At 32.8% G+C, this 14,832-nt stretch overlaps 1 protein-coding gene across 1 annotated transcript in view; it reads right to left on the reverse strand.

Annotated features, from left to right (window-relative positions):
- Window positions 1-14,832, reverse strand: part of LOC126971926 (A disintegrin and metalloproteinase with thrombospondin motifs 9-like) — a 213,854-nt gene that overhangs the window by 112,847 nt on the left and 86,175 nt on the right. Inside the window, exons 3-4 of the mRNA XM_050818436.1 lie at window positions 11,912-11,975; window positions 7,305-7,444 (exon numbers count right to left, since the gene is read on the reverse strand). Of these exons, the coding sequence (XP_050674393.1) occupies window positions 7,305-7,444; window positions 11,912-11,975 (204 nt within the window). The remainder of the gene's footprint in view (window positions 1-7,304; window positions 7,445-11,911; window positions 11,976-14,832) is intronic.

Here is a 14,832-nt window from a genome sequence, read left to right on the forward strand (position 1 = left end):
TGTGTTTCTTAAGGTACCATGTCGTATCGAGCTGATAAAACCGCGCTAAATAGCTCATTCCATATTTTGGTACAAATATTATATCTTATAAAATTGATATTTATTATATACAAAATTATTACTGAAAATTTAAAATGACCACAACTTCTAGCAAATATTAATCTGTATGTTCCTCACATCATTCCAAGACATCCCATTGATAACTCCTTCTATCTATCACACAGAAGAACGAACCAAGGTTAGATATCGCCCCTCAATAGAATGTATCGATCGTTTAACAAATTATTTAATAATAATAATTTAATAATAACACTATCAATATCTTCCAATATAATAAAGGGTTCGAGTTTATAAGAGAACTAAAAAATTATGTCATTAAGTAGCTTAATGTTTTTTTTATTTAATTTTCAATATTTTTTGTTTTTACTGACGTGTTGTTGTTTTTGTTTTGTGAATGCACACTTTAATAGATGTTACACTTCGAACCATACTTATAAGTTATGAATAATCATATAATGTTTAGTGAATGATCAATAGTGTATCATAGTAATAAATAAACAATATATTAATAATGTAAAACAGCGCAATTAATAGTTCCTAGAGATATTTCATAACGACCAAATATAATGTTTGCAATATGTGAAGCAATAAATTTTTACTTCTGTGTTCTGACGAGCAGCGCATTAACTGATTTTTTTTGTTTATATCGCCATGTTGGCTAGACGGGACCCGCTGGGACTATCAATATATCATCCCATTACAAAAATTAGGACAAATTGTATCCGCTATCGAGCCTAATAATTGTCAACGGAGTTTGAAATATTACCGATGACTATTTATTAGTACGAGAGTTTTATTTTGAGGCAGAAGGATGTAAGAGGTAAATTATGATGTCTCTAGTACAAAGGCGCGGCGGCAAGGCCTCTCATGCTGTGATTCCGTTGTCTGTGCCGTACTATGAAAACTCGATTTTCGACAATTACGTTAATTAAGTTGTATAACGTAACTTCCAACATATATTTCCTGATAAGAATTATTATGTAAGGAAAAAGGAAATACTCCCTCCCGATAAAAACATTTGAATGAATGTGCTAATTACTATGTAGCCTTATGTAGCGTAAGGGCTTGCTTGCTTGCTTCAAATTACTATACATAAACAATTTCATACCTAACTTGAAATTCACAAATATTTTTGTTAAAATATTGAATGAAACTCTTCTATTTAATGATTACTTTGCATTATTATTTACAGAAGTAAGTAATGGTAAAAATGTCCCAGAAATCGCTATACAAGAGAGATATACAATCTATGGCGTCGGATTTAATTAAAAATAATATATTAAAAACTAACTGCCTGAACAGATTTCGTTCTGTCAGAAGTTAAAATAAAAATAAAATAAAATATAAGATGTATTTCCGAGTGATACCGTTATTTATGTATCAACAACAAACTTTATAAGCTTGTGGCTAACACAAATCATTTTAGTATATGTATTTTATCAAATTTAAATTCAATATCAAATATTATTACTCAAAAAATTTTTAACAAAAAACAACCGACTTCAAAAACATTATTCCAAAACAATAGATATAATATGCACTAAAAAATATAAAAATAATTGCGTATTTTTATACAATCTATTTCTAGTTACGATTATTATAATTTTTGGAATCTGTGTCCTTCCGCCGCGACCCGCTCTCGCCTCTCTACTCCTCACGACTCAAGCACATCTCACCTATAACTATGTATGTAGTTACAAGCCTATCTTGGATGACACCGACTCCAAAAATTACAATAATCGTAACTAGAATTAGATTGTATAAAAATACGCAATTATTTTTATACTTTTTAGTGCATATTATATCTATTGTTTTGGAATAGTGTTTTTGAAGTCGGTTGTTTTTTGTTATTTTTTTGTAATTTTTTATTTGTGTGAATTTGAAGTACACTTACTAACAATTTGTCTAAATATGTGTAAATATACTAAATTTTTCAATGCAGCAATGAACGTAAGTACTTTGCAATTTGATTACAGACAGTGTTCCGTTACTTTGTAATGGATTCTGTAATCAGAACCTAACCAAACTCCTAAACCTAAAAAAACATAACAGAACCCAAACATAGTAAAAAAAGAATCATCGAAATCAAATGGCTCGATATTGAGTTATTCGTAAATTAATCACCCACTTTGCTATACGTATGTTTAGCAAAATTTAACACTTTTATGGTTTTCTCATGGATTTTATTGTTAGATCTGGACCAAATTACAATGGGACCACTCGAGAAGCATTAGCTTTCAAATAAAAAAAGAATTATCAAAATCGGTTCACCCAGTCGAAAGTTTTGAGGTAACAAACATAAAAAAAATACCGACGAATTGAGAACCTCCTCCTTTTCTAAAGTCGGTTAAAAATAGGATGTGACATCACTTATTGTAAGTCAAAAAAAACTACCATCTATTACAAAATGAATGCTCAGGCCTGAGAAGAATGGGCGCAACAAACTCGGCGGGCTTTTTTTTTCATCAAAACATATGTTACAAAGTAATATTAAACAATTAAACTTATTATTTAATAGCCTGAGGGCGGTCGCTCCATTCCCAATCTGTGGTATCATTAAGAAAGTCATTTTTGTTAGTAACCTTTACCACACAAACGTTTTTTAACCATTGTTTTGAATAACGTAATACTTTTGTTTTGAACATTTTCTGGGATCTTGTTGTAAAAGCATATACATTGCCCCACAAAAGACTTATTAACTCGATTTAGCCGATTAGTAGGCATTACAAGCTTATGTCTGTTCCTGGTGTTAACATTATGGTTATGACAGTTTCTAGCAAATTCAACATGTGCCTATGAACACATTATCAAGAATATATTGAGAAGGAACAGTCAAGATGTTAATTTCTTTAAATTTTGCTCTCAATGATTCTTTACTACCTAGGTTATATATGGATAGCGCCAATAGCCCTTTTCTGCAGCACAAATACTGTATTAATATTGGCAGCGTTGCCCCATAGCAATATACCATAGGACATAATACTATGGAAATAACTAAAGTATACTAGTCGCGCCGTATCTATATCAGTTAATTGTCTAATCTTTTTAACCACGTATGCTGCAGAACTAAGTCTATTCGCCCATCCTTCAATATGGTAATTTGGAATCTAGAGTAATGCCTAGAAATATAGCAGATTCCAGCGGTTCTATCACCTCTCCGTTTAACAAAACACTTGCATCTACATTTCTGACATTTGGTACGGTAAATTTAATACATTTCGATTTCTTGCTATTTAATAATAGCTTATTAGCGCTAAGATATATATATGTATAAGTACACGATGTCAAATAGAATATCGTTCACTTCGTCATGCATAGCTTGGTTTCTTTTCACTTTGAAAATCAGTGAAGTGTCGTCCGCAAACAATACTACCTTATGTTTAGATATAATAAGATTAGGAAAATCATTTATATAGATTAGGAAGAGGAACGGTCTGAGAATAGACCCTTGTGGTATCATATGTATATATTACACAAACAAGCATTTAAATATTTTATTTCATATTTATATAACCTATTAAAATATAACACAATCAGGCATTATACTAAAAAAAAAACAGAAAATTCAGACATTCATTACACTGATACAAAATAATCAAAATATTTATGACAGGGTCGGGGTATATGCGTAGTATGCTTTCTTAATAATTACAAAATCTGCGGCTAGGCAAAAATCTTTTTGGTCGATTATATGATCGTAACTGAATAATTTAATGTTATTCGATTTTTTACCATTGAATTAATAAGCTCATGCATCTCTTAACAGAAATTTCTTATGTTTAATCTTATTAATTAATTTCTAAGTTATTGTAATTAATTGAAGTTATATTTCTTCTGGCACGTTATGAAAAAATTATGAGAGTGAAATTATATTTATTTATATATTTATACACTGAAGTTTTTTTTTGGTTTCTTCGTCCATTATTCGGACAGACAAAGGGTTGAAGCCCATACAGCCGTATTCGTTATTTAATAATTAATTGTCAAAGCCATCTTTGCAAGATTTTTACAATATTGTTCTTTCTACAAACGTAGAATAGGAGGAGTAAATAATTTTATGGAGTTTGCTTTGTTACGCCAAAGAAATATAACTTCTTGCGTGCATACATAAGTTGGTACACACGCACTCTTTTGAATAGTACTGTGTAATTAATGTATTATATTATCAGGGTCCGTTTAAGTACTTTATATTTGATATTCTTCTTCTATGTGTGGTGTATTATAATAAGTGAAAAAGTGTTGGTGTTTTTCTGAATTAGGAACTGTGCCCAAATTACATTCACACTTTCGTTACAAACTTGTTAATATTCATTCTAATGCCTAATGGTATACAATATTTTTATTTGGTTCGTAACATTATGACTGCCGATTATGATTTGACAGCTAATTTTATATGAAGAAGAAAAGTATTTTTTAACGCAATTTTTTCTTACAAAAAAAAATAATATTAATAAATTCGCTGAATTGGTACAGCTATTCTTTAGTTGTGCCCTTACCAATAATTACTTTTATTTATATAACAAATATCGAAAAAAATATGTTCATTTTCACTTTAGCTATCGATAAATTAAAATTCATGTTATTAAAATTGTAGTTTTGAATTAATTGTCTGGTAAAACATTCTCATAATTTATTAATACCTATGTTGCATTAACTTTATAATCAACGTGAATACGTGTTTAAATGTTTTAAAATGTATTTACTTATTTTTGGCAAGCGTTATAGGAGCTTCGAGATTTAACTGGAAAGAAATAATTTCGAGAGCAAATAGTAGGGGCTGGAAGTGAGCACGATGTGGAAGGCTCTCCCGCGGTGGGCAAGGTCCCTTTATCGATGTAGCGGCGTATCATTAGATACCATTGTGATGTATGATCCATTGTGAGCCGGCGAGTGGCTGACGACATGATGCGGTGAGACTGAGCTTTGTACACACTTGTTATATTATTATAAGTAATTGTTGTTTTATTTGGAAATAGCTATTAATTTATTTAATTAATTTGTAAAATTAAATTGTGAACTTATACTTTAATTAATGCAATATTAATTACAAGCTCTCTTCACATAACACGTACAATGTTGATATAACATCCAAATTTTTTACTTATGCTAGCTTCATGTTTCTTTCTCTATCCTAATTTAATCTTCCCAAGATATTATTCCTATCATACATTACTTTAGCTCCGGATAAGGTTCTCAAATTCTAACAAATATATTGTTAGCGTGATTGAGATAAAGTAATCTTAATGGCGTGTATTAACATCAGTGGTCAAAGATATATATTATGTTGTTTTTTGTTCACCGGGTATTGAACCCCGCACGTTGAGAGTGTGATAGCTGTCATCTTAGTGACGTCAGATCCAGCCCAAAAATCACCAATTAAAAGTAGCGTTTGTAAGCTGACGTCACGAACACGTAAATATGGCAAGTTGTCCCTGTTCCATACCGCGGGGTTATTACTTTTATACAATCGTATTTTGCTTGCAGTACTTACCTACTGGTAAGTATCTGGCTTTATGTGTAGTGCACTATTTATGTTTAAGTTTGAAGAGCGCAGCAGCTATTGACATTGTTAGACTACTGAGACTAAAAATCTTCACGTCTCAAACATTTTATACCTACAGTCAACGCATTTGCGGTGGATTTTTTTTAATTTGAAATGAGGGTCAAGGTTCCAAATGGTGAGTGATCACCATCAGTTACACTTTAATGCAACACGAGATGTATCACAGGAGTGATTTCAAGAATATTAGTTGGAACTTCGTTATAATTAATTAATAATATTTCTTATTTTCTTTGCTAACGTAACGGAAATATTTTTCTAATTTAAATATTCAGCCTATTATATAACGTGGGATTTTGAGTGTCTAAATAAACGACTTCTGATTTATTGCAATTCATTTGTAATGTTTTATTGATATATAATATATATAATAATTAGTTCTTGTGTAATTATAAATCAATACTATGAAGATAGTTAAATCAGGACCGCCATCATACAAGATGGCATAATGACGTGTGATGTGACAAACATTGACTCAACAAACATTTAAAAAGACAGACAAAGATTAAATTTTTTGTGTTGTTCTTTACTAAAATGTACTAGTTTCATAAAATATATTCTTCTTAAGTCTTGTTATATATCATTAATATTTTTTACACATTCCATGATCTTTACTATCCGCCATGTTGGTTATCAATACCAATGCAGAATAGATTAAATCCATTCAATTTGAAATTTCCAATCCAAACTTTTTTAAGCGAACAATGTTGGTCAACGGAAGGCTAATTACACCATTTACTAGAATGCTCCTTGAAAACTGCATTTGGAGGACCGCCACACATCTACATGGTTGGGATGATATCCTAATTTGTGACGTATCGTGCGAAGGTGGAATTTTGGAGGCGGGAATCAGGTGAAACAGCTCTTCGGAACACTCTCCGTGATAAATACGGTAGAAGACACACAATAAAGTGACGTCTCTACGCAACGCCAAGTGGTCCAGCCGTTCACAGAACACTGGGTCCCCGACAATTCAAGCTGCTCTGTGTTGCACGCGGTCAAACTCCTAAAACTAAAACTCCAGACCAGAGATGACAGCAATACTCCATGTGTGGTCGGACCTACGCTTTGTACAGCGCTAGAATGTGGGCCGGATTGAATTATTGTCGTGATTTGATTATGACGCCCAGTTTCTTCAAAGACAATTTGGCTTTACAGCTGACCGCGGAATTGGCAATCACTCGAGATTTCGAGACCCAGGATTCCGAAATTAAGCGAAGCTGTAAGGGAAGTGTTGTCGAAGAGCGGTGTTACGATAAATGGGGTTTTTAGTGGCAAACGCTTGACAACGACTTATATGCTGCGCCCAGTGAGGAAGCTGGAGGTCCACTTGCATGAGCTCTCGGGAAGCCCAAGTGATGTAAGTTTTGAGAGAAGTGCCTTGTGCCATACACGATCGAAAGCCTTCGCTACATCCAGGATTACTGCCAGGCCTTTCCCCTTGCTTTCGATAGCCGCCGCCCATCTACCTCTTTACGCCCCGGGGAAGCACAGGGCGACATTGAACTAGTTCAAGTAAAACGTACTTTTATTAAACTCTATTGGCAGTTGCCCCTTTAGAATTCACACGGTGTATGGCTATTTTGTTTACACAGAAAAATAACCATAATTCGTATTTACTTTTTTATGAATATAATATAGATATCTTTTAAGCTTTACATGCAAGGCAAGCTTAATAATTTACCTGGTAGGGTCTCTGGGCAGACATTGTCGTTCTTGGACCGCAACTCCTCCTCCACACGTCTTGGAGCAGACTCCCCATGAGCCCCAGCTACTCCAAGCATACTTGTTGGTCACATTTGATACAGTCGTCTGGTGAGATTGCTGAAATCCGGATATATCTGATTAATATGCAATTCATTAGCATTGAAGCCCTTTTTAAGAACTTCATCAGGCAATGGGAAATTGCAGATGAAAAAATTTAGTATTTTACAACGGAAGTCAGTTTCTCTACCATTTTTGTATTAAAAGTAATATGTCTTAAAATTTATAAATCGTGGCATATTTATCTCTTTTTATAAATGGCTTACCCATTTTACGTTTCATCAATCAATACGTTTAGATAGACCTTGACAACGTCGAAAATAATTTAGTTTAGAGTTAGCCTCAATTTTGAGCAATGCTGCGTGCATGCAACACAAAGTGTCATACAAATCGCGAGTGTAAGACGAAGCTTGTCACGCACACAGTGTCAAGTAGTCAAATTACATAACATTATAATCTATTTATAAGCCGATACATTAATCCTGGATATGAAAAATACACTCAAATACAGTAATTAAATGATCGATCATTCAACTCGTTTGTTTTGATTGCTTGTGTGGTTGACGGGTCATTGACGTTCATATTCCATTGCAAGAGAGGCATGCGTACTTGTAGCGGATAAAAAATGACAAATAATTGAATAACTACCTACTTTCCTACCCGAAAACAGAACTATCGTCAATTACATTTCACTGTCAAGCTCAAGGATTTACTAGCATTTAAGGTTTTTGTATTATCATATTAAAATATTTTATATCGGAGATAATTATATATAAAATATACATGGTAATATAATAATTACTACACGGATTCTATTTATACAATGAGTTTGTAACCAGAGAGATCTATACGTTTGTAACCAACTTACAACATATTATTATTTATAACAGAGACCTAAGCGACCACGCGATGGTGTTGACATATTTTAATATTAAGAAACCAAAGTTTAACAAAACGTTTAAGCTCAAACGATATCTCCATAATATGGATCTGACTTTATTCAAATCTGACCTTAATTTATTTCCCTGGCATCTTATCAACAGCTTCAATGATGCAGATCATATGGTTGATACTTTTAACGATCATATCTTAATATTATTCGACCTTCATGCCCCAAATAAGAGATCAGTTCTAAGAGGCCCACCTAAGCCATGGATCACAGTCAGTTTAAAAATTATGATGAACCTAAGAGATAAAGATCCAAAGAAAGCAAACATTACTAAATCTTATACCTCAAAAACATACTATCGTACCCTCAGTAATCTTGTTACAGCTACTAAGGAACGAGAAAAGAAAGCATTTTTTGAACACTCTATTCATAACAATATTCACAAACCAGCCCTCTTGTGGAAAAATATAAAAAATATAACAACGATTACTAAATCAGTCAACCTCTTTACCGGACCACCTTAAAGACCTGAAGAAAACTGATAAAAAACTTCTTTCTTCGTTGCTGCCTGTGATAAGAGGTGTCCTACAGGGTGCTCTGCTAAGTCCAATAATTTTCTCCATTTTTACTGCTGACCTCCCTAAATATATACAAACTTGTAAGTACCACCTCTACGCTGATAAGACGCAACTGTATTACTCTTTCAAAGGCGAAGATGTCAAAGACGCTATACGTAAAATAAATCAGGACTTAGAAAATATCTACAATTGGTCAAAAAAAACTCGCTGTCACTTAATCCAGCTAAATCACAGATGTTAGCCCTTGGAACAAAAAATCAAATTAAATATATATGTAACTGCAACGAAAAAGAAAAAATAAATGATATACCAGTAGAGTATGTAAAAACTGCACGTAATTTGGGCCTGGTATTAGACGGTGAGCAAAAATTTATGGAACATGTTAACAATAAAATAATAACTGCTTTCTATAAACTAGAAAGCCTTTATAAATTAAGGCCATACCTAAAAGAGGAACTACGTACTTCATTGACTGAGTCACTTGTCCTCTCCCACTTCAACCACTGCAGTACAACATATGGTCCCAGACTTAGTTATAAATTGGAGAGAGCAGTGCAGCGGGTACAAAATGCATGTATTCGATTCTCCTTTCATGTTCCAAACAGAGGCTATATAACGCCATATTTAAATAACAAACAAATACTTAATATGAAAGCTAGGAGAGAATTGCATTTTGCCTGTAGTATAAATAGAATAATCTATAGCAAGCGCCCCGAATATTTATTTGAAAAATATTCCTGGAGGGAAGTTCCAATTTAAAATGTACACCTTTTGCCTCTCAAAACTTATCAAATATACCACACTGCAAGACAACAAGATATACATCCAGTTTCAAATTCATGGCTTTCCGTATTTGGAATGATTTGCCACCACCTCTCAGAATGATAAAAAATATGAATCAGTTTAAGGGTAAATATAAAATGGCATTGTTAAAAAAACAACAGGAAACTGAACATTTCAATTATTGTGTATGGAAACAACTTCCCTTAAATAAATATTTTTCATAATTTAACGATAACATTTGCAACTCGATTCATATTACATTTGAACTGACACATTGACACACACTCATATATTTATACAACTCACACACTCACACTCACAAATACACTCATAATTTATACAGAGGTTGATACATTTAGAAAAAGTTTGGATTTTTTTATCTGCATTGTACTCGTTATTAGTTTGCCCTCTTTACTATGTACTTACACCTTAGGGAGATGGGGATGGCTGAAAACCAGCGCTGCATAAAAATGTTATATATATAGCAGCATAAACTGAGCCTACTCCCTTTTGTCTTAATGTATGTTTATAATAAGCTGACATTGTATACTTAAATTAAATTCAAGGCAATACATTTTATTATTATTATTATTATGGTTGTATTTATCCACGATTTGATCGTACTCAACTGATCAATACCTTCTAATAGTAACTTTAATAGCAAAAGTATCAGAAGAGTTGAACCAGATAAAAGAAATATTTACCGAAGGATAAAAAACAAAGTTTAACACTTGGCTTATATTAAAGCAATTCAAGATTTTTAGAAGACAAGTTTTAGATTACTTTTTTTAGTTTTTTTTTCTTAGACCTATAAACTAACATAAAAGAGCGGTGACAAGAAGAAAAATCTAAGCCGAACGTAGATTTTCGATAAATATTATTAAATAAAAGTATAACAGATGCGACGGAGAGTAGTGAATATTATGAAAATACTAATTAATAAATTTACATAGATATGGGCTTAGCTATAATGTAAAAGTTGTTGACCAAGAATGGAAAAAATCTGCCACAACTTGCAGTGGACTTAAAGGAATAAAAGAAAATACCTTGAATAGACATACATAGATGCATTTAAAATAATTGCAGGAAGGATCTTATAAGTAAAACACTGAAGAATAATAATGAAACAACGATCAGTAAATAAGTACAAGTCCAAAACTATTGATAGCATGTAAGGTATTTGTGATGAAAGCATACAACTCATAATTCATTGAATAAATAGGTAAGCCGCGATTATGTCGTTCATAAATAACTTGTTGTACATGACACCTGTCAAACTATTGGCCTTCTTGTAAATTCGTTAATTAAGTGACTTTTAATATCGAATTTCATCAATTATAGCGAAACCTGTTATATGATAAAATCACTGGAACTGGTTCCTCTGGCTAGACTGATAGTGTTTATAATAACTTTGTTTTACAACTTGTTTTTTTTTTTTTGGGCATATTTTACAACATAAGTTTGAACTTTTCTTATTTTGTTCTATACCTATATATATTAAGAATAATCGGAATAAGAATGAGTTATGGAGCTAATTCTACCACATAAATTCTTAATATTAACAACTGGTAGGACAAATTGTACTCAAAATATAAGTCAGGGGCGATATCTGAGCAAGTAAGTACACGTCAGCGACAGTTATTTTAATATTCTGTTCTTAAGTTACCTAATTAATACTCATATCATACATACCTCACAGATGGTAGGGAAAAGTATGTTTTAATGGGGTTGATTTATATTTTCTGAATTTCAAAATATACCTAAAGACACGACCACGACACGACCACGACACGACACAATCTCTGACGACGTGAGTGTCAGCTAGAGATATTAGTTTAAAACTCATAGTAGTTTAAAATATCTTAACTTAATATTTAATGTACCAAGGATACGACCACTAACCCTCAGGTCAATGTGCTCGTCTCGTAACTTGTAGTCATAACGATAACTGTTTTTTTATGGAAGAGGAGGACAAACTAACGTACGGGTCACCTGATGTTAAGTGATCACCGTCACCTACATTTTCTTGCAACACCAGAGGATTCACAGGAGCGTTGCCGGCCTTTTAGAAAGGTGTACGCGCTTTGATAGTTGATGCTCATGTCTTATCGTCCCGGAAACACGCACAAGGAAGTTCATTTCACAGCTTGGTTGTACGTGGAAGAAAGTTCCTTAAACACCGCATTGTGCTGGAGTTTTTGCGTTTATTATCCACAATACAATTTGATGTCACTTAGGAAAATAAACTAATGTTATTAATGTACATAAAACACTCACCGCTATTCCCGTGTCTGTGCTCGGTTGCGCCCGCGTACCCGCTAGCCACATCAGAGTAATCACTCTGAAACAAAAACAATCTGTCAGCTGAAATCTCGTTACAATGTTCACACCAACCTGCTTAGATCATGTCACACATTGTTCACTCAACTTACACAGCTTAAAACAAGCTCTGTATTGTACATCATAGTAATAATTTATGTGCTTCCTTTTGAAGTATCTAACTTCTTTATCACCAAGTGTATTTAAACTTTAGAACAAACCTAGCTTCTATTTCAAGTCGATATGATTGGTATACATTTGTGGCGCCGTCGTGGGGCGGGTCGTGGCTTTACCTAAACTAATTATGGTCGAGGGCGACGATGGCTGCCCTAAACATATAATGGGATTGGTATGGCCGAACCATGCGGTCTGGTGGCTGACCATATTCGATGTGAGCGCACCAATTATTGTGATAACTGTCCGGACCTACCGAGTACGATGCCGGACCAATTCGTACGAGTCGTTCACAGGACCGTCCAATGGGTCGGTCAAACCAAATCTGACCATGTAAAATAGAATGACGTTTTGGCACTTGTTGTTACTAAAGATTATCTGAAGAAGTGGTACATAGTATGTTGTTTATATAACTTTAAACTTTTTCCTTATATTCAAAAACTTTTTAAAGGTAACGCTTAATTGATTTTGTTGTTTAGAAAATAAATAATATAATTAACTGTCTCTAACAAGACCCCAATCGCTACCAAACCTTACAGAATCATTCAAAAGAAATTAAAAGATTCCCTGAAAATTTTATCAATATCGGTCAAATCGCCTTTGAGTTCATAGGGAACCACATACACTCATACCGTGTATATATTATATATATAGAAATCTTATATTTATATATATATAAGATTTCTTTTGAATGATTCTGTAAGGTGTGGTAGCGATTGGGGTCTTGTATATATATTATGTAGATTAGGATGTCTTAAGGCTAATTAGTAATTGTTATTATTTAATTATTGAATAATAATTACTTATGATTAATCAATCAATAAACTATTGAAATTGAATAAAAAGCTTTTTAGGAAAGAGACGGTTATTCATAACTCTGTGTTAATTAATTACCAGGATATTATACGAAATGAAGAGATTGAATAAACATCGGCTTTATAATCACAAGGATATTCTGATATATGCCGGGTGCATCGATTTATTCCATATGGCAAGGCAAGTCTGTCAGACCTAATTCCCACTTCCGAGATCGAAAGATAATGGAAGTTATTTTCAGCTGTATGTGTAAGCGGGAATATTATGAACTAATTATTTAATACACAGTTTAGTTGTTAACTATACAGGGTGTCCCATGGCAAAATCACACTGAGAGGAAGTATCTTAAATATCGTAGATCGGAACATTTTACTGAAACTAGATTTTATTTATTTAAATTAAATTAAAAAGACAAATTAAACTGCGTTCATAGATTTTTATATAATTGCCTGAAGGAACCGGGAATCGGGAAGGTTGTACGTGGATGTAATTGCTTGAAAACCGCACTGTAGACGAACGTCAGACATCCAGATGGTAAGCATGATATCGTAATTAGTGACGCGTCATGTAAAGGTGAAATTCTGGGAGATGAATCAGGTCAAACAGCTGTTCAGAACACTCCCCGTGATAAATGCGGTAAAAGATACACAATAAATCTCGCCTTGATAAAGTTTACACTTCTTTCGCGTGTTCTTAATCATACGGGGCTGTTATAAGTAATGGTATTATTTATAAAGAGTTTCTTGCCAATTTCAACTACGACAAATCAGACTTTCAATTTTAAAGTAATTGGGATTCGTCTCAAACATAGCAGCAATTATAGTCGATTGTCAAGTAGTAAGATATGTCTTTGAAGTTTTAACAGTGACGTTTACGACACAAACTTTCCACACGAATTTCACTTATTTGTCATAATATTGGAGTAATATACCTATATAGGAAAAAGAAGGCTTTTTGATATGACTATTTATAAAATACTCACAATTAGGTGTGATTCATTTGAGTTAACTCAAAATACCTATTCACTTGTGGTTAGCGACAAAGGTAAATCATATAATATGTAGTTCAATATTACAATTAATTAAGATGATTTTTGTCTTATTTTCTAAATTTACACTTTTATAATCAAAATTTTCCACTACAAATTTTTATGAAATTTATAAAAAAAACGGATGCGGTCCGTTTAATTTATAAAAAAAACGTTAAATTTATAAAAAAACGGTCCGCATGTACACATATTCTGTACAACAACAACTGTCAAAGATCAAATCAATCAAATCAAAATCACTTCAGGTCAAGGAAATAACTTTTAGAAATGGCATCTTTTAGAAATCATTTCAGTTACAATATAGGTAAGTAAAGTTATCGACCTATAGATATATATCGATTGATATATTATATTGTACAATGTATTGGCAGTTGGCACCAAAATGAGAAAACTCAAGGAAAAATCGTAAAAAAATGGATTCCAAATTCAAATGTTATATTTATAGCCAGACTAAGTACAATAAGTACTAACTACCGGTTCGAATCCCGGTAGGTGCAAGCAATTATATGATGAATATGGATGTTTGTTTCCGAGTCATGGATGTCTAAATGTATTTATGTATGTTTATATGAATTTATGTATGTAAGTAAGTATATTGTATTAAATATATGATTGTCTTGTAACCCATAACACAGGCTATATATGCTTAACTTGGGGCAAGATAATTTGTGTGAACAATGTGTTAATATTATATTATTATTGTATTATATATAGCATCATAATAAATATTAGTGCTTGAATTGTTGGAACCTATCTGGGAAGTTAGGTATTAACTGGAGGCTTCAAGAGGATTTGCAGGAATATTCGGCAGAGGAGGAAGCACTGAGGGATCCGCTAGAGG

This window comes from Leptidea sinapis, chromosome 25, assembly GCF_905404315.1.
Source record: "Leptidea sinapis chromosome 25, ilLepSina1.1, whole genome shotgun sequence".
Lineage (NCBI taxonomy): Eukaryota > Metazoa > Arthropoda > Insecta > Lepidoptera > Pieridae > Leptidea > Leptidea sinapis.